The sequence below is a fragment of the Cervus elaphus genome, chromosome 10 (genome assembly GCF_910594005.1).
Source record: "Cervus elaphus chromosome 10, mCerEla1.1, whole genome shotgun sequence".
NCBI classification, from domain to species: domain Eukaryota; kingdom Metazoa; phylum Chordata; class Mammalia; order Artiodactyla; family Cervidae; genus Cervus; species Cervus elaphus.
This window is the reverse complement of record NC_057824.1, coordinates 49914755-49935239: the sequence shown is the minus strand read 5'-3', so window position 1 is coordinate 49935239 and position 20485 is coordinate 49914755. Positions and strand designations below refer to the sequence as shown.

Here is a 20485-nt window from a genome sequence, read left to right as displayed (position 1 = left end):
TGGGGCTATATGGATGGAGTGACTCCACAGCAGAAATTTTAGTGAATGTAGGGGACTTCCCTGATGGTCCAGTGGTTAAGGCTCTGCGCTTCCACTTCTGGGGATGTGGGTTTGATCCTTGGTCACAGAACTAAGATCTGGATAAGGAAAAGGCAACCCACTCCAGTATTCTTGCCTGGAAAATCCCAGGGACAGAGGAGCCTGTAGGCTACAGTCCATGGGGTCACAAAGAGTCGGACAGGACTGAGCGACTTCACTTTCACTTTCATGGAACTAAGATCCCACATGCTGTGTGTGATGTAGCCAAAAAAAATTTTTTTAGTGACTGTAAAAATATGGGATCCATTGCATTTCTCTGTTTTTTCTCCAATATTATAAAATGCCTAGACTTTAATACTTAGGCAGGGAACAGGAGCCAACACACCCTAGGGATTCTTCTGTAACCTGATTCTTCAACATTTCATCCATATCTATTAGAAAATAATGGCTGTATGGTTCACTGGAGCAACAAGGGTTATCAACACATCATCTATGGATCCCCTGTAAAGAAAACAGCGTTCATCTTTTATTAGCACTAACATCCCCACACGAAAAAGCAGGGCTGTGTTCTGGCTGTTCATTTACCCCACCTAAGCATATCAGTTCACTCTCTGGATGGCAATCAAAGATTTGCTTGTTCATTTTTGGGTACTTTTTCAGTTTTTCTACAAAGAGCATATATTACTTTTTACAATTTAGGAGACATATTTTATTTTACAAATCAATCTATTAAAGTCTTTATATGGAGAGTCAGGCTTTCTATTTGGGTGGCCGCTGATAACTGAAATGGAACCCATCTCCTATCTTTGCAAGTCTTCTTGAGGCTCTAAACAGAGAGCCCAAAACGGACCTTCACAGTGCTCATGCTCACTGATGGAGCAGGTGTTGTGTTCTGCCCCCGGAATCTCATCCCCTCCACGCAGCTTTTCACGTGGGAGCGGAAGCTCTTAAGATGCATTGGAGGACTGCCAGGCTTCTGCTGATGCATTGGAAGGTGGTGAGAGACGACGTACCTACAGCTGAGGGGAAGGGCTTCCAGGCTTGATCATCGCACCAGCTTCTTCATCCACAGCCCCAGGACCGGCAGGAGAGCTCAGGTGGGGCAGACGTGGGAGAGCAGGAAGTCCACCTCGTTTCGGACGACGCACCTCCCCGGGTGGATGCTGTCGGGCAGGGCCAGGCTGGAGGTCATTTCCCAGGCGTCCACAAAGGCCACACGGAGGTCGGCAAAGGCAGCTCGGAGGAGCCGGTTCACCTGGAGGGTGAACCAGTCGCTGCCGTACACAGACTTGTAGCCAGTGTTGGCCAGTTTGATGACCACCAGGGTGCGGGGCTCCCGGGCCAGCAGCGCAGCCACAGCGGCCCGGACCCCTGCCAATCGTTGCACGAAGATGGACGGAGGGAAGGTGGTGAAGTGGGCGCCCAGGCTCAGCACCACCACAGTGTAGGGGCCCCCAGCCAGGCCCCCCAGTTCCCGGACCACGGAGTGCAGGGCAGCCACAGGGGTACGAAGAGAGCGCAGGGGCCAGCCATGGGCGCGCCAGTGAAGCACTATGGCCCGGGCGGTGTCCACGGCCATCAGCGGCCCCGTGTGGTACATGGCGTGTAGATCCACCGGCTTCAGGGCTGCGCGGAGGACGAGAGAGGAGGCTCAGGGGTGAATACAGGACCCTGCACCATCCTCTTGGATGGAATGCTAACGATAGCCCCCACTTCCCAGGACATAAACCTTCTCCCCCAAGCCCTAGGGCTGTCCCCGGCTCAAGTTTTCAGGGTTGCCAAGGATCTCCCTATTATCCATCCAAACTCCTATTCAGTTTGCTTTTAATTCTCTGGCGTGTAATTCCCTGTGCTGGTTGCCTTTCTCCTGAAACCTTCCTTTCTCGCCTCCCGTCACACTATGTCACCCCATTTTTCCCCTCCCTTTCCGGTCATTCTTTGCTCGGAGCAAAGAATGTGTCAGAGCACACAGCTGAGTGAACACACTGGGTCTCCGGACCCCCTGGCCTGGTCCGAGCCTGGTCTCCACTGGGAAAGGGCATAAACTGGGCAACCAGAATCTCTAACCTGAGGCCAGTCTTCAGGATGAATCCAAGTGGGAGTGGTCGGTCAGAAAGCAGAGAGGGACAAGACACCGCAAAGAAAAGAGATGTTTCCCAAAGAAAAGTCAATGGAACAAATTGCTCCAGGGGGCCGGGGAGCCCAAGAACTAGGACTGGGTCCTCAGACTTGGTAGCCAGGAAGCCCCTGGCAGCACTCGAGCTCAGGGACAGCAGACCAGTGCTGCCCTGGCCCCTCGCGGCTGCTCACCCGGCACGGTGTCACGCAGGTACTCCCACCACTGCCGGAGCGTCGAGTCCCCCATCATGTGGACGACGCGGCCAGCCAGGCAGCCCAGGATGCTGTCGGCGGTGGAGAAGGAGCGGCCGGAGCAGGACAGTGAGTGCCACACGTTTTGGTGGTAGAATCCAGAGGGCCTCGGGGCTGGGATCCCAGGGTGGCAGGGTTGCGGAGGGGACAGGACTGTAAGCCATCGTTCATGAGCAAAACAATCGGTGAGAACACAGAAGGCTAAGGCCACGGCCCTGAATCAGGGTTGCCCTTCCCGCCAGCCCCGGGGCCACTCACCCAGACTTCTGTTGTTCTCCTGGGCCACCCAGATTGGAGGAATGCCCTGAGGGAGGGTCTTGTTCGTCACATTCCTGAAGAGAAACCAGTGGGCAGAGGGGAGTGTGTGATGAGAAGGAATCCTGGGCTGAGGTGAAGGAGGGGTGCTTGGAGGAAAGGAAGTTCTCAGGGGTAAAGGTCATCTGTCCAGTGTCAGGGATCCTGGGACACAGCGAGTTAGGGGTCTGGGGAGGGACTGGAAGCTGGAGGTCAGGCATCCAGGTTCTTTGAATTCCATGACCTCAGGGATTGCATCCTTGCAGAAAGCAGAATTGTTTTAAAATGTACCCTGGGGTCTTCTCTGGTGGCCCAGTGGCTAAGACTCCTCCTTGCTCCCAATGCAGGGGGCTCAGGTTCAATTCCTGATCATGCTGCAACTGATGATCCCACATGGCTGTGACTAAGACCCAGCGCAGCCAAATACATAAATAAATACTTTTTAAAAGGTTGTTGTAAAGAAAACATCTGACCTTGGGGTTGCAAATCCATGTCCACTACACACTCAGGTGTGTGTGGTTGTCTGTTGAATGCCCATCTTTGATGGGCCCAGTGTTGGCTCCTGAGGGACGGGGCCCTGCTGCCCTGCTCTCCTGTCCAGGACCCCCAGGACCCTGGACAGTGTCTGGTACAGAGGCGGTTTTGAGGGTGCCGCTCAACAGCAGCAAACGCCTGAGAGCAGGTTCTCGGAGCCGATAGAGCCTGCTGTGCTGTCCCTGATCTAAGCACATAGCATACAGTAACTTATCTGAACCACACCACAGCTCCACAGGGGAGGTACTAACATTGTCCCCCTCTACCAGTGAGAGACTGGAGGTGCGGACAGGTTAAGTAGCTTGCCAGAGATCCCACGAATTGAGGCCGGAATATAGAAACAGGTGGAGCAGGAATTTGAGCCCAGGCAGTCTCGCTCCAGAGACAGCTGGTCTTTACCTCAAGAGACGTCCTGAGCTGGCTCCTGTATTGAATTTTAGATTATTTCCTGCCGACCAATGCAAAAAGGATGTGTGGTTCTTTTCATCTGACCAAAGGGAGTACAAAATTTGGTCTGGAAAGAACCAGGTTTCATGGTGCGGAATCCTAAACGCTGTGGGAAGTCACTAATCAATGCAGAGAGCCTCTGGCGATGGGTGTCTGGTGGAGCTGGCGCCTCGGGGGTCTCCAGCTCAGCTGCCTGGTGCTTCAAGCCCACCCGCCTCTCCTGTCCTCATAGAGCCAGTGGGAACCTCCATGCTCCCTGGGCCTCAGAGCTGCACCCCTCCTCCCACCTGCCCACCTCCACCTCTCCCACAGCTCCTTGTTCCCCTCCGCTTCCAGAGTGGGTGTCCCTCCCCCTCTGCCCTGCCCCCAGCCATCCTCTGGGACCCTGTTTTTGCCCCCTTTCCCTACTGTCTGTCCCAGAGACCAGATGCCCAGCTTCTCCTGTCTTTAAAAATGCTTCTTTCCTCTCTGGGGTCTCTCTAGCCCAGTCCCAGCCTCAGATCCCAGGGGCAGAAGCCAGTCCAGTTTCACTGTCTCCTCCCCATCACTCCCAGTCTTGATGGTCCCAACCGTCCCCTGGGGCCGAGGACGATTCTCAGTTTTGATCTTGCTTGGCTTCTAGGCTGCACCCTCTGCTCCACTTTCACCCAGTCAGCTGGCATCCATCCTCCCCACTCCGTGACCACAGCTGCTGGTAATTTTCAATGGACATCTTTCCCTGCAGGCCATCAGCACGGCAGAGGGGCCAGGACACTGCTCTGTGGCCGGAGGTCTGCAGGTCTCCTTCAAGCTTCAGCTCACCGGTCACTTGCTCTGACGATCCTACACCAGATGGGGCGCCCTTTTCCGTATCCTTAGACCCTCAGTGCATGCTGCAGTGAAGCACTCACTCCAGTGCATGTTTTAAAAGGTCCCGAGTCCCCTCACTGAAAACTCCTAGAAGGCAGGGATGCCAACCACTACATAAACGTTTCCAGCACTTAGCATCAGACCTGGTATATAGTAGGTTCTTGGAAACCTGTTTCATAGACGTGAGTAGATGAATGATAAGGGTAGGGGCTCAGGCAGAATGACCACAGGGACTGGATTCAGGGGTTGGGGCAGACACCCGGACGACACTGGGTCCCCTACCGTGCCAGCAGGGCCTCCTCGTGTGGTGTGGTCACATTCCAGTAGCGTCCACTTGAATGTCCCACCAGTGAGTCACAGGGCAGGGTCGGAGGTCGAGCACAGAACCAGAGCTCACCTGAATCTTCATCCCTGTAGTGACAGGTGCCCTCTTCCTCCCCAATTAACAGGGGGTTAACATTGCAAGTCACAGTTTCTTCGTATCCCGTGGGTCCCCGGAAGTAGCCCGTGAAATCAACCGTGGCCCATTGGTCTCTCCAGATCCCCCGCAGAACCCTGACTGCCTCGCTGGAGTGGATCAGCCGCACTTGCACCTGGGCCTGCCCAGCCCAGAGCAGGGGGAGCGTCAGCAGGTACGTGCCGTTCTCCAGATCCGTGACATCTCCGGGGACGCCTGCCTTCAGGTCAGGACCCAGCAGCTGTGCCCGGAACAGATCCCCACCATGGGCCTTGGGCCTGCCCTGGTGGTCTCTGGCGATGAGGATGGCCTCCAGGTAGCCTCCCAGGGCATAGCTGGTCTGGGCAGGACTCCTCAGGTGATAGGTGGAAGTCTGGGGGCTGGTGGAAGCCAGAAGGTCCCCCCCATCTCCTGGGGTCAGAGGCCAGTGCAGAAGATGGGTCAGGCCTGAGAACCCCTGGGGGAGAGAGCCGGATGACTTGTGGGCAGGGCGGGGCCCTGGCGGCAGAGGGACGGTGCGGTCAGGCCAAGAAACCCCGATGCAGAAGATCTGTGGGCAGAGAAAGAAAGCCCATCAGTGGTTTGTGTCTCTTCTCCTTCTGGGAAGAAGTTCTCAGTTCACTAGACTTAGTGTCTGGTGGTCTCAGGCAGAAATCCCATCTGCCCTGCTTCATGCTGCTCTGACCTGAAGCTGGTGTCTGAGCCACTATCACACACATCTGCAGACACCACCTCGTGTTTATTTTGTAATTTTTAATAATTTTTATTGAAGTCTAGTTGATTTAAAATGTTACATTAGTTTCAGATGTACAGTGTGATGATTCTATATATTTATAGATTATACTCCATTTAAAGTTATTATAGGGACTTCCCTGGTGGTCCCTATAAAGACTGCACTCCCAATGCAGGGGGCCTGGGTTCAATCCCTGGTCAGGGAACTAGATCCTGCAACTAGGAGTTCACATACCTGTGACTAAAAGATCCTACATGCTGCAACAAAGATTCAAGGTCCTGCTTTAGGGGGAAATTAGGATTGGTTAAAAAAGAAAGTAAAGGAGAAGATGACATGTAAGGGCTGTGATGAAGGAGAGGAAAATGGACCAATCTTAAAAGTGTGTTAGATTATCAGAAACTTATCTGAAGCTTTTTGAAATGATTAGGGAACAGTAGAGAGGAAGATAACACCAGAGATAAACCCTCTTCTACAAAGACAGATGTGACACAGAGAAATAACACATTAGTTACTCCAACACTGGAAAATTCAACAGCAGAAGAAAAGCATACGTGTTAGTTAGAAATTGCTTCTGGCTGGTAGTGACAGATACTATAGGACTTCAGTGGTGTGAGCAAAGAAAGGCTTGCTTTTCTCACAAAGAGTGTCTGGTTCAGTTTCTTAAGGAAGTCAGGGCAAGGTCTCTAATTCTCTTGACATTTCTCTCATGGTCCCAAGAAGACTGCTGAAGCACCAGCCATCATATTCACTTTTGGAGCAGCAGGAAGAGGAAAAGCAGAGCACCCAAATAGCTTTTAAAATCCCACCCAACAACTTTTGTTTGTAAATCATTGACCCCCTTGTGCCTGTGATGAAGTCTGGACATAAAGTCCTCCCCCCTTTTCCCTGCTAGTAAGGAAGAATGGGTGCATATTTCTAAATGCTAAAATGAGGCAAAAGCTTTGAAGCTACAAGATATAATTTAGAGATCTGCTGAAAGTGAAATTAGTGGGGCTGGGAGAGAAACTACAGCAAAGCAATGCTCTGTCACGTGAAACATGGAAAAGAAGAGGCCACGGCCTTTGAACCGAGCACAGAGGATGCCTACACACAAAGTACAGTAATGCATTTGTCTCGTTGCGCCATTTGCAGAACCCACACCTTATGCAGCAGTTGAATGTCTGGACCATGGAAGTCGATGGGGAACAGGAAATCAAAATATTTTAAACAGACATGACAGCGGGGGACGATGGGCCCCTCAAGTGAGATCTGATGATGAGGGTTTTGTTAACGCACATTTCCACATTTTTCAAAAAGAAAGGAACGTCCCACACCCCATCCTCTTGTGAAGGAGGCAGCACACAGATGAGGGTTTCCTCCACGACTGTACACTCAGGAAACAATCACTCTCGGTGGGAGAAATTTTCCAATGACATCTATTCATTTATTTGATTGCGCTGGGTCTTTGTTGCTGCACTCAGGCTTTCTCTAGCCGTGGCGACCAGGGGCTGCTCTTCGTTGCAGCGCACAGGCTTCTCATCGAGGTGGTTTCTCTTGTTGCAGAGCGCAGGCTCTAGGTGCACAGGCTTCATCAGTTGCAGGGTGTGGGCTTCAGTAATTGCGACTTGGGGACTCAACAATGTGGGCTCAGCAGTTGTGGTGCGCTGGCTTTAGCTGCCCTCAGCATTTAGGATCTTCCCTGACCAGGGACCAAACCCGTGTCCCCTGCATTGGCAGGCACATTCTTACCCACTGCACCCCCGGGAAGTCCTCCCAATGAAATTTAGGTTCATAGGTTGTAGGTGTTGGACAACCAGTGCAGGCCAACTGGTGGTCAGACGAGGCTGAACCTGAGGCGCTTTTCTCTTCTTTGCTCCTCACCTGGCTTCAGCTCCCTCTGAAGCTCAGCTTCCTTCTTTGGCAAAACCAGAAACTGGGTTGTGATAAGTACTGGGCTCTGGGAACACTGTTTTCTGGGCTAACTGCTCAGAGGGATGGGAATTTGCTATCATTTTCTGACTTCGGGAAGTGTGGGCCGGAAGTGTGGGTGCAATGATGATTGTAGAGTCCTGCCAACTCTGCAACTCGTTTTTGTCCTTCTCTCTCTTGCTCCATCTCTGGACCCTCAGGGCTGGTGTACGTGAGACCGTGATTCTCTATAAGTGTGTCTCTCGTGCGAATCCAGGCTCTCCTGCGGGCAGGTTTCCTGGGGTCTAGACCTGGGGGAGCTGTTTATGTCAGACACTGTTGTTGCCTATCCAAGACCTCATTTCAGTTTGGAGTAGCCATAGGTGACACATTATTATCATGTAATATATTATTATTGGTCTCAGTCAGTCATGACATCCACATCCCACACTTTCTCAATCTTCTTAGGAGTTTCTGAGTTCCAATAAGGCATAAGGAGGGGTCTGATGAGAAATACCAGGGCCAGCTTTCACTCACCTAATAAAAAAGACTAGTGAAGCTGGGACTATTTTATTTCCACCTGGGATGTGGATTCAGTGTGTGGCAAGGCATCAACCTTCTCAAGGTAAGAAGGGAAAGGCCATTTCAAACCTGGTTTCTCCTCCACGGCCCACATACTTCCGGTGCTGGGTGTCAGAGGAAGCACACATATCGTGATGGGACCGCTGGCCGTCTCTTCAGGGCATGATGCCGAGTTGGCACTGTGTGGCATAGGAGTGTTCCTGGAAGCTGTTCCTAGACTGAGACGTTTAGCTGTAACTGAACTATACACAGGAATGACTGAGAACCATGTTAAGTCAAAGCTAAATATTCCTCAACTCAAATTCCCCTTATCAGGCTCTAAAAAAAAAAAAAATGCCTGTGACCACTCCCACATCATCTGACATGGAGGAAGTTGTAATAGAAAGATACAGAACCTTAACAGAATGAGGTTAAAATATTTTACTGTTGTAAATTTTACAAAAACACATTGACGCATAGTGCCTCTCCCAGGGCATCAGAAGGGGTCTTTGCAAGGGAAGGACTCTGAACCATGAGCCTCACTACCCTCTTGGCAAATATGTCTCAGGTTGTAATCACAGCAATGCCGATTCTGCCCCCAGCTGACTGCAATGTGATATACCATAATTTACAAGACAATGTCTCAATTTCAGAGATGTTCAAATGTGAAATGATTTTAGAATTGATCAATGAAATGTGATGTTCATCTTAGAATTGATCACATATGGTACTTGCAACATATATTATAACCAAAGGACTACTATTCAGAAAATAGGAAGGATGGTCACAACTCAACATGAAAAAAATAGTTCAATAGAAAAATATGCAGTGTATGAATAGACAATTTACAGAAACAGAACTATAAAAATAAACATCAGGAAAAAAATGCCCAACTATGTTATACGTCTAGGAATAGTTTAGCTGCAAATTAAAGAAAACCCCACACACAGTGACTTAAGAATGATGGTCTTATTTTTCTCACATAACAAGATGTCCGAAATACAACATCAAGAGTTAAACATATTTATTAATTCTAGGAGTCTTTTGGTAGGCTTCCTGGGGTTTTCTATGTATAAAATAGTATCTTCCATGAAGAGAAAGTTTCATTACTTCCTTCCCAAACTGTATACTTTTTTTCCCCTTGCTTTATTGCACTGGCTAAGACTTCTAGTACAACATTGAAGGGAAGTTTTGAGAGCAGACAGCCTTGCTGTGTTTCTGATCTTTGGGGAAAGCTTTCAGTCTTTCACTATTAAGAATGATTAAGTAGATTCCTTCTATTATCTTAAGTATATTCCCTTCTATTTATAGTTTGCTAAGATTTTGAATCATGAATAGATGTTGAGATTCATCAAATGCTTTTTCTGCCTCTGTTGAGATGATCATTTGTTTTTAATATGGTGGAATATACTTTGATATACAATATCCTGGTTGATGTTTGAATGTTGCATCAGCCCTGTACCTAGGGTACCACTGTACCTAGGGTAAACCACTTGGTAATGTACCTAGGTACCCACTGTACCTAATGTACCTAGGTACATTACCTAGGTACCCAGTGTACCTAGGGTAAACAACTTGGTAATGATGTATTCTCCCTGGCAGATGTTTTAACTACAAATTCAATTCCCACAATAGATACAGGACTATTCATCATGTATATTTCTTTTTGGGTCATTTTTAATTGTTTTTTGTCTTTCAAGAAATTTGTTAACTGCATCAAAAATTTGTAATTTGTTGGCTTAAATTTGTTCATAGTATCTTATTATTATCTTAATATCTGTAAGGTATATATTGATGACACCTCTTGCATTCCTGATATTGATAACTTGTGTTTTTATTCTGTGGTCCTGATTAGTTTGTCTAGGGGACAGCCTTCTCCTTCTAGATGAAAGTAACTGGTTCAGGTTCTGCGGATGGATAGGACAGGCGGAAAGGACTATACTTACACACATTGCAATGACGGATGCCACAGCCACAGTCCTGGGCCACTTGAACTGTCTGATGAATAGGTCTGTGGAAGCTTGGAGTTGTTTATTAGACATCTGGTATGTGACCAAGACCCTAGGTAGATAAAAGTGTAAAAGTAAAAGGAGTGACATCATAAGCATGATGCAATGTGAGTTTCCTACCATCTCCCCACCAAAGAACAACAGTTCTCTAACATCACCCATATGGCTGAGAGGGCTTTTATAGAAGTTTGGGTGTTCAGTGAGGAAGTTCCAGCACACATTTGGGGCGATTATGATCCAGCAATTCTCATGTATGTACAAAAACATACACGAGAATGTTCATAGTGAAACCGCCAATTGGCGTTTCTGGGGGCCTCTGAAGAGCTCTGATCCTCATACCCTCAACGCAGAAAAAAATTCAGTGAGAGGCAAAGTGGTAGGTAAGAAGTGACTTATTAGAATAGGACTCTTGTGAGGCTTACAGGTGAGCAAGTGCGAGGGTGCCATCTAGGGAACTTAGTGGGCTACAGTTTTATAATCAAAGGAAAAGTGTGGAAGAGCAGAAACCACTTTCTTCTTTATTCTTGGGTAGACATCATGCTTCCATCATCAACTCCTCTTCCAGGTGGGGAGGGGAGTGCTTTTGTCTCTACATGGTCCAGCCAGGACTTTCATGGTGCTGTGGAAAAATCATTTCAGGTCTCAGTACAATGAGCGCCTCTCATTTTGAAATGTCACCTTTCATAAATTATTGTGTTTTTTCTTTTAAGTATTTATTTATTTGGCTGTGCCAGGTCTTAGTTGAGGCATGCAAGGTCTTTAGTTGTGGCATGTGGGATCTATTCATAGTTCCCTGATCCGGGATCAAATCTAGGCCCCCTGCATTGGGAGCATGGAGTCTCAGCCACTGAGCCCCCAGGAAAATCCCCATAAATTACTGTTTTCCTGTGCGCAGAGAACATGCCCTAAGGATCATTAACTTACTGAGCTTACTGGGCATGTGGGGCTCATGCCGCCATTGTTTTTATTTGGGGCCATGTCTTGTGCTTCTGTTGCATGGTTTTGTTGCTATGAAAATTTGCTTTTTTTTAAATTTATTTTTGGCTGCACTGGGCCTTGGGTGCTGCACACGGACTTTCTCTAGTTGCAGCGAGTGGGGACTACTCTCTGGTTGCAGTGCTCAGGTTCCTCATTGCGTTGGCTCCTCTTGTTGCGAAGCACAGGCTCTAGAGTGTGTGGGCTTCATTGGTTGCAGTGCACAGGGTTAGCTGCCACTAACTAACCCTGGTAAAGAGGGACTCTTTACCACTGGACCACCAGGGAATTCCAGGCCTGCTTGGTTTTGTGGTTAAGCAAACCTACTTCCTTGAATAATCATTAATCATCATCATCATTATTATTATTAATCTAACTTACAGGGGTCTCCTATAATTTTTCCTACTTACAATCCCCTAGTGGGATTAACTATTTAATCACCTACTCGTCTGTATCAGTAGCAGCCTTATTCATAATATTCCCAAATTTAAAAAAAGAAAAATATCCACCAGTGGAAGAATAGATAAACAAGTCTGGAATATTCACGCAATTGAATACCACTTAGCAATAAAAAGAAAACAATTACTGATAAATCCAACAATATGAATGATTCACTGAAAAAAAAAAAAATCAGGTTTGGTGAAAAAAAGCCACACAGAAAAGTTTCATGCTATATGATTCCTTTAATAAGAAATTCTAGAAGAGATAAATCAACCTATGGTGATAGAAATCAGAAGAGCAGTTGGCACTGGTGGAGGGCATTGACTGGAAGGGGGCATGAGAGAAACTTACAGGGTTCTGGAAAGCCCTTTATCTTTAACTGGGTGATGGTTATATGGGTATATGCATTTGTCCAAATTAATTATACTCAAGATCTGTGCATTTGACTTTATATAAATTACACTACAATAAAAAGAATTAAAAAAAACAGGATAATAGAAAAGACAAATAAGTACATTCATAAAACTATTGACTAAATTTCAGGCACTATCAACATCTAGAGGTGGTGCATTGGGTAAGATTAAGAGATGTGAGAGTATGTTAAAGTACTCTTATGGGTTCAGGGAGAAACAGAGAGATATTGATAAGATAAATCAACAGGTGTAAGTAAACATAAGAAACCAATATAAGACTAAAAATAGAATGTAAAACGTTTAAATCTGAAAAACATTTGATTCACCTATTGAAAAGCAGGGAAAGAGGAAAAAGAGAAAGTACAATAAATGGGGGACTTGAAACAAGTTGGAAGAAATAAGAAGCTATCATTGCAATAAACATAAATAGGTTAGGGGGAAGAAAAGGGTGTGACATTAGGAGAGTCGCACTGACACATACACACTACCGAGTGTAACACAGACGGCACGTGGGAAGCTGAGTACAGCGCAGGGAGCCCAGCCAGGCGCTCTGACTGGAGAGGAGGGAGGAAGGTCTGAGAGGGAGAGGATATGTGCACACATGTAGCTGGTTTACTTCCTTGTCCTGCCGAAACTAACACAGCATTGTAAAGCAACTGTATTCCAGTAAAATTTTGTTAATGTACATAAGTTAAACTAACCAATGAGTCAGAATGCAATGAAGAACATATACTCTTGGGACTTGCCTAGCAGTCCAGTGGTTAAGACTCTGCGCTCCCACTGCAGGGGCGTGACCCTGGTCAGGAAACTAAGTTCCCACATGCCTCAAGGCCCAGCCAAAAATAAAATTTGAAAAAAAAAAAAAAAGAACGTATGCTCTCAGTGAACATCTCACTTCCTCAGAAAACACAGAGAAAGAGCCGGGTTTACCACACTCAACCTCTCAAACTAAAAAGTGTACTTTCATGGAGGAATTGTTTTCTTCCTTCTTTGAGGCTGGACCCCAGAGAAGGGCAGGATTAGGTGGGGATAAAGACAGGCATAACCCTATGTACTGTCTTGGTGGCTGGTGACATGTTTAAATAAGTGTTAGTTGCTCAGTCGTGCCCGACTCTTTGTGATCCCATGGACTGCAGCGCACCAGGCTCCTCTGTACATGAGATTTTCCAGGCAGGGTACTGGAGTGGGTTGACATTTCCTTCTCCAGGGGATCTTCCCAACCCAGGGATCAAACCTGGGTCTCCTGCACTACAGGCAGATTCTTTACCGACTGAGCTACAAGAGAAGCCCTAGTTTAAGTAGGGGAGGACTAAATACTTGAGGAAGGAGCTGGAGAAGGACCTGAGGGCCTCGGAGCAAAGCTGAGGAAGAATTCAGAGGGCTACTTACATGGGGCATATGGGGATGAGGGCTCTTTAAGATTGTCTAGAACTAGAGAGAGAGTTACATCCATTGGAATCCTGGCCTGTAGCTTGAGAAGCAGGCCTTCCACTGCCCATCCGGAATCCTGGGAGTTTCAAAGAGCTAATGCTGCCAGATTCAGTGACAGTCTGGCTATTTATGAGGATGGGGGACCAGCAAGCTGAATAGACCGAGACTTCTTGACCTTCTGCATTCATTTCTGCCTGTCCTCTAACCCAAAGCATCAAAGAACTCTGGGGCAGAGGGTCATACGGCAATTGAGTAGTGTCACCAATGTCACTGTAATTATCCATATTACTGATTCCAACAATTTCCCTGTGGCTACTGAGTAAGTATATGATGCATGCGTGTGTACTGTCTTTTCAGTCGTGTCTGATTCTTTGCAGCCCTATGGACTGTAACCTGCCAGGTTCAGTCCATGGGATTCTCTAGGCAAGAATACTTGAGTGGGTTGCCATGCCCTCTTCCGGGGGATCTTCCCCATATGCCAGCACAGTTAAAATTATGAGGGCCCATAAAAATGTAAAGCAAGAGCAACAGCAGTAATACACTAGTAGCAGCAATACAAGGCACCTGGGCAGATTTTAGCTTCCACCCAAATGAGGATGGAAGGCAGGGAGAAGTGTATGAAAGAGATCCAGTCCCCCAGCTGCTATTACAAACTCCAAATATGTTCCCATTTTCCTTCTTGTCTTGAAACACAGGAATCTTAGCTCCTAAGTTCTATCCACCTACTCACCTCCCTCATCTCCATTTAAGCACCTAGAAATTCTACCTCTGCTTCCTTGTACCTGTACTGTTGGACAGACTTCCTTAAAGTAAGAAAGCCGCCCACGGTGCTCTAATAAATCCGGTCTTCCTACACTGTCTGCTTCCAGAATTACAGTGTCATGTTTATTCAACATCCTAACAAACCAAAGGCAAATACCAGTGAGAGAATTTAACCTGGGACAGAGCAACTGCTATCTATTATTTTCCCCCTTTCAGCCCCTCTTCGAGAAGGAAGCTTAAGTCCTCCTCAGCACTTACTTCTTTGGGAAGTAAGAACCCAGGAACCCGGACCATCCTCCCTTAGAAATTCCAGCCATCCAAACACTCAGCTGACCCTTTTCACCCCTAGGACTACGTAGCAGACCTCATTTTCACCCCAGCACAGCCCCAGGACCGAGGTCGGTACATTCAGCTAGAGAGGACTGCATAGTTATAAGTGATGGTCAGGGCAGGGTCAATTTGATACCATAATGCAAACCACAAAGGGATACCAGCAAAGAAAGCCATCTCAGGGAAGCCTGTTCCACTGATGGATGAAGTAAGTCACTGCCTTACATAGAGCTGAGCTCACTGTTGGAATTTGGGTGGCAATCAGTGTGCAGGGTCCCCCAGCCAGCGCTGTATTCAGGACCATCCAGACATCTCTGTACATCAGGCAGTGGTCAGTGGCAGCAAAAAGAGAAGAGGGAACCGTAGTGTCTGGGTGCCCTGCCACCACCCAACGTCACCTTCCGCTTCCTTTTGGCCTAGTTCATGTATAGGAATGAGCACACAGGGATATCGGCATGGCCTACAGAAGCAAGGGTCAGCTACGGGCCTGTTGACACAGCCCCAAGTCAGGGACGAGGCCTTGCCCTCATTCCTGACTCTACCCAGTTGAACACTGGCCAGTGGTTTTGGCAGGCAGACACCTAGTACCCTATCCTATGTGCACGCGTGTTAAGTCGCTTCAGTTGTGTCTGACTCTTTGCAACCGCATGGACTGTAGCCCACCAGGCTCCTCTGTCCATGGGATTCTCCTGGCAAGAACACTGGAGTGGGTTGCCATTTCCTCCTCCAGGGTATCTTCCTGACCCAGGGATCGAAGCTTCGTCCCTTAAGTCTCCTGCATTGACAGGTAGGCTCTTTACCACTAGCACCACCTGGGAATCCCTAAATTCCCAGATATTCCAAATATTCTAGAAACAAAAGATCCATCCTACCCACCCCCCCCCGAACCCACAAATCTACTTCCAGTTCTTCTCAGGTTTACCAGTGTTAACTGTCGTCTCTGAGATCTCTTTCTCCAGTATCTTTCTCAAATTCTCAGCACCATTTTAAACTGTCGACCACTTTCTCCAACCTGAAGCCCTGCCCAGTTCTGGTTTCCATGTGTACCTGAGTCTCCTGTCTTCTTGACCCCTCATCTGTGGATATGACCCCATGTCCTCTTTGTTAAGCCCTGTACATGTCACTTTGTCACAATCAGGCACCGTATCTTGTGAGCTTCCTTGTACCCCAACACCAAGGACAGTACTTTGCCCAGACTGTGATTTCAATCCATCCTGGTCGCATGACAAGTGGACTCAGTGCCCCGTTCCCTGAACCTGAGTCTGCCCAGGAGTCCACTCCCCCAACTCACATTTCCTTTCTGAAGCCTAAGCCCTCTTACCTAATCGCAGGATACCCCTCGACTCTTCTTTCTCTCCGTCCTCTGCAAAACCCCCAAAGTCTTGTTTCCTGTCTTCACACTACCTCACAGGATAACATCCTGTTGATGCTGCGGCCACTGGCAAGGTAGATGACATGGCCAGTCAGGCCCCCAGAATGAGGTCAAATGGAGAGCGAGGGCAGCTGCAGTAGGAAAGAGAGAGCCATGCTCCTTAGCAGAATAAACTCGGAGGCTGAGAACACACAGTCAAAAAGGAACGTGGGAATAAGGCTGCAGCAGGAGGAAATTAATCACCATAGAACACTGTGGTCCAAACCCCAGACAAAGAGGAATGACTTCCTCTTCCCACTCACTGGGGAGCCTTTTCTACTGATGTCTGAGGAACAAAGCAATGCCCTGGGAGAGGGCCATACATCTCTTCTTTCTAGAAAGAAACTCGACTTGAAGTCCATACCTAAGTGGATGAGGGAAGTGCAGGGGATGGGATACAGCACTCTTGCTTGAAGACTGAGTGCTTTCCCCACCAATTTTCATTGCCTTGTATGTAGCACTCAGTACTAAGAGGAGAGAGGTGGGTCAGGCTGGAGGATTCCAAACGCTGTGGCTGCAGGAAATGGGGGAGAGGTTGGGAGAAAAGAGAAATTTTTAATTCCAAGGTTTGCATAGAAAAACATTATTTCGATTCTATTTCCAAAAGATATTATGCAAATTATTAGATTAGACCAGATAAGAACAATTCACAAAGAAAAAACTCAGAGAGCAGAGAGGGTAGTACACAGGCACACCTAGTTTTATTGCACTTTGCAGATACTGTATTTATTACAAATTAAAGATTGGTGGAACCCTGTGTCAAGCAAGTCTGTTGGTGCCATTTTTCCAACAGCATTATATTTTGGTTTTATTTTTTAATACAATTTTTAAAGCTTATACTCCAGTTAACAGTCATTACAAAATACTGGCTATATTTCCCGTGTTGCATAATACATCCTTGTAGCCTATCTTACATCCAATAATTTATACCTCCCACTCCTCTACCTGCCTCTACAATGCTACCCCTCCACCCCACCCCCCGCCATCTCTGGTAACCACTGGTTTGTTCTCTACAACTGTGAGTCCAGTTCTTTTTTGTTATATACACCAGTTTGTTGTATTTTTTAGATTTCACATACAGTACTTATCTTTCTCTATCTGACTTATTTCACTTAGTGTGAAATGAAGTGAAGTGAAAGTCACTCAGTCATGTCCGATTCTTTGTGACCCCATGGACTCCATGGAATTCTCCAGGCCAGAATACTGGAGCGGGTAGCCTTTCCCTTCTCCAGGGGATCTTCCCAACCCAGGGATGGAACCTAGGTCTCACATTGCAGGCAGATTCTTTACCAGCTGAGCCACAAGGGAAGCTCAAGAATACTGGAGTGGGTAGCCTTTCCCTTCTCCAGGGGATCTTCCCAACCCAGGGATGGAACCTAGGTCTCACATTGCAGGCAGATTCTTTACCAGCTGAGCCACAAGGGAAGCTCAAGAATACTGGAGTGGGTAGCCTATCCCTTCTCCAGCGGATCTCCCTAACCCAGGGATTGAGCCTAGGTCTCCCAAATTGCAGGCGGATTCTTTACCAGCTGAGCACTTAGTGTGAGGCCCTGCAAATCCATCCATGCCACTGCAAATGGCAAAATTTTCATTCTTTCTTATGGCTGAGTAGTATTTTATTGTGCATATATACACCATATCTTCTTTATCCATTCATTGTTGATGGACACTTAGGCTGGTTCCACATCTTGGTGATTGTAAATAATGCTGCTATGAACACAGGGGTTGTGTATATCTTTTCAAATTAGTGGGTTTTTTTTCCCCCCAGATATATACCCAGGAGTAGAATTGCTGGGTCATGAAGTAGTTCTATTTTTAGTTTTTGAGAGACCTCCATACTGTTTTCCACAGTGGCTGCACCAGTTTACATCCCAACAGTGTATGAGGGTTCCCTTTTCTCTACATCCTTGCCAACATCTGTTATTTGTGTTCTTTTTGATGATAGACATTCTGACAGGTGTGAGATGATATCTCATTGTGGTTTTTATTTTCATTTCCCTGATGATTAGCAATGTTGAGGATCTTTTCATATGCCTGTTAGCCATCTGCAGTTCCTCTTTGGAAACTGTCTATTCAGTTCTGCCCATTTTTTAATCGGGTTGTTTGTTTGGTGTTGAGTTGTATGATCAGTTTAGATATGTTGAATATTAATTTATTATTGGTCGTATAATTTGTAAATATTTTCCCCCATTCAGTAGGTTGTCTCTTCATTCATAAAAGCTTAGACAAACACTCTTTGACATAAATCACAAGGTTTTTTTGGATCCATCTCCTAAAGTAAGGGAAATAAAAGCAAAAATAAACAAATAGAATCTAATTCAGCTTGGAACAGTGAGAAAAAAAAAATTTGAAGAGATAATGGTTGAGAATTTCCCAGAAATAAAGACACAATGAGGAGCATGGATCTACTGTCTCAAATATCTCAACAAAGCCAAAACATAAAATTTTGAAAAATCCATACCTAATCACATTTGATTGAAAATACAGGACAATCAAATGAAAAAATAGAGAAGACAAAAATAACTAATGCCAGGAAGGAAACAGAGGCTATGTCTACAGGCTCTGCAGACATCAAAAAGGGAATATTGCAAACAGCTCAATGCACATAAATTTGACATCTGAGATCTATTTCTGCTTTATTGACTATGCCAAAGCCTTTGACTGTGTGGATCACAATAAACTGTGGAAAATTCTGAAAGAGATGGGAATACCAGACCACCTGACCTGCCTCTTGAGAAACCTGTATGCAGGTCAGGAAGCAACAGTTAGAACTGGACATGGAACAACAGACTGGTTCCAAATAGGAAAAGGAGTACATCAAGGCTGTATATTGTCACCCTGCTTATTTAACTTATATGCAGGGTACATCATGGGGAACGCTGTGCTGGAGGAAGCACAATCTGGAATCAAGAGAGAGAGGAGGAATCAAGAGGAATTGGGAGAAATATCAATAACCTCAGATATGCAGATGATACCACCCTTATGGCAGAAAGTGAAGAACTAAAGAGCCTCTTGATGAAAGTGAAAGAGGAGAGTGAAAAAGTTGGCTTAAAGCTCAACATTCAGAAAACAAAGATCATGGTATCTGGTCCCATTACTTCATGGCAAATAGATGGAGAAACAGTGGAAACAGTGGCAGACTTTATTTTTGGGGGCTCCAAAATCACTGCAGATGGTGACTGCAGCCATGAAATAAAAAGACGCTTACTCCTTGGAAGAAAAGTTATGACCAACCTAGACAGCATATTAAAAAGCAGAGACATTACTTTGCCAACAAAGGTCTGTCTAGTCAATGCTATGGTTTTTCCAGTAGTCATGTATGGATGTGAGAGTTGGACTATAAAGAAAGCTGAGCACCAAAGAATTGATGCTCTTGAACCGTGGTGTTGGAGAAGACTCTTGAGAGTCCCTTGGACTACAAGGAGATCCAACCAGTCCATCCTAAAGGAGATCAGTCCTGGGTGTTCATTGGAAGGACTGATGTTGAAGCTGAAACTCCAATACTTTGGCCACCTGATGCAAAGAGCTGACTCATTAGAAAAGACCCTGATGCTGGGAGACATTGGGGACAGGAGGAGAAGGGGACGACAGAGGATGAGATGGCTGGATGGCATCACCAACTCAATGGATATGAGTTTGAGTAAACTCTGGGAGTTGATGATGGACAGGGAGGCCTGGCGTGCTGCAGTCCATGGGGTCACAAAGAGTTGGACACGACTGAGCAACTGAACAGAACTGAACTAACAAATAAACCAATTCATTAAAAAGCACAAACTAGGGACCTCCCTGGCAGTCCAGTGGTTAAGAATCCACCTTCCAATGCAGAGGACATGAGTTGAATCCCTGGTGGGAACTAAGTTCCCATGTGCTGGAAGTTTACAGCACAGTCACATAATAAATAAATAAAAATAAAATTTAAAAATCAAGGGACAAAACAGCCAGATCCCAGAATGGATTTGGCTTTGAAAAAACAATTGCATAAACTCCTGAAGGACAACTGAAGAAACTCAATTATGAACTGGATACTAGATGAAAAGAATCTAGTTTTGGTTATGTAGAATCTACTTTTGGTTATCCTGATTTTTAAAGGTTTATACTGAAATATTTGGGGGTGGAACATCATGATGTCTGAAATTCACTCAAAAATACTTCAGTCAGTTCAGTCGCTCAGTCGTGTCCAACTCTTTGCGGCCCCATGAATCGCAGCACGCCAGGCCTCCCTGTCCATCACCACTCCCGGAGTTTACTCAAACTCATGTCCATCGAGTTGGTGATGCCATCCAGCCATCTCATCCTCTGTCGTCCCCTTCTCCTCCTGCCCCCAATCCCTCCCAGCATCAGGGTCTTTTCCAATGAGTCAGCTCTTTGCATCAGGTGGCCAAAGTATTGGAGTTTCAGCTTCAGCATCAGTCCTTCCAATGAACACCCAGGACTGATCTCCTTTAGGATGGACTGGTTGGATCTCCTTGCAGTCCAAGGAGAGTCTTGGACTTCTCAAAAGTCTTCTCCAACACCACAGTTCAAGAGCATCAATTTTTCGGC

The 20485-nt window shown here is 46.6% G+C and overlaps 1 protein-coding gene across 3 annotated transcripts; it reads right to left on the bottom strand.

Annotated features, from left to right (window-relative positions):
* Window positions 1-281: 281 nt before the first annotated feature.
* Window positions 282-16396, bottom strand: LOC122701837 (NXPE family member 3-like). 3 transcript variants are annotated; one of them, XM_043915219.1, is made up of 7 exons: window positions 16308-16396; window positions 15854-16035; window positions 10118-10232; window positions 4816-5540; window positions 2668-2741; window positions 2350-2562; window positions 282-1665 (listed from the first exon to the last, which is right to left on the bottom strand). In XM_043915219.1, exons 3-7 carry the CDS (start codon window positions 10211-10213, stop codon window positions 1133-1135), a joined length of 1641 nt encoding a protein of 546 aa, XP_043771154.1. In that variant the 5' UTR covers window positions 10214-10232; window positions 15854-16035; window positions 16308-16396; the 3' UTR covers window positions 282-1132. The 3 variants fall into 3 exon arrangements, with proteins under 3 accessions (XP_043771154.1, XP_043771156.1, XP_043771155.1); XM_043915221.1 differs by lacking the exon at window positions 2350-2562; XM_043915220.1 differs by lacking the exon at window positions 16308-16396 and having other exon boundaries at window positions 15854-16085.
* Between the last annotated feature and the right edge of the window lie 4089 nt (window positions 16397-20485).

What these genes read in the sequence shown, in the direction of transcription:
- LOC122701837 (XM_043915219.1), bottom strand. Translation starts at nt 10,213, where the DNA reads ATGTCTAATAAACAACTCCAAGCTTCCACAGACCTATTCATCAGACAG. An exon ending in GAGGAGGCCCTGCTGGCACG is followed by an intron (nt 2,742 to 4,815) that starts GTAGGGGACCCA and finishes GTTTCTCTTCAG; the next exon opens with GAATGTGACGAACAAGACCC. An exon ending in GGAGAACAACAGAAGTCTGG is followed by an intron (nt 2,563 to 2,667) that starts GTGAGTGGCCCC and finishes GATGGCTTACAG; the next exon opens with TCCTGTCCCCTCCGCAACCC.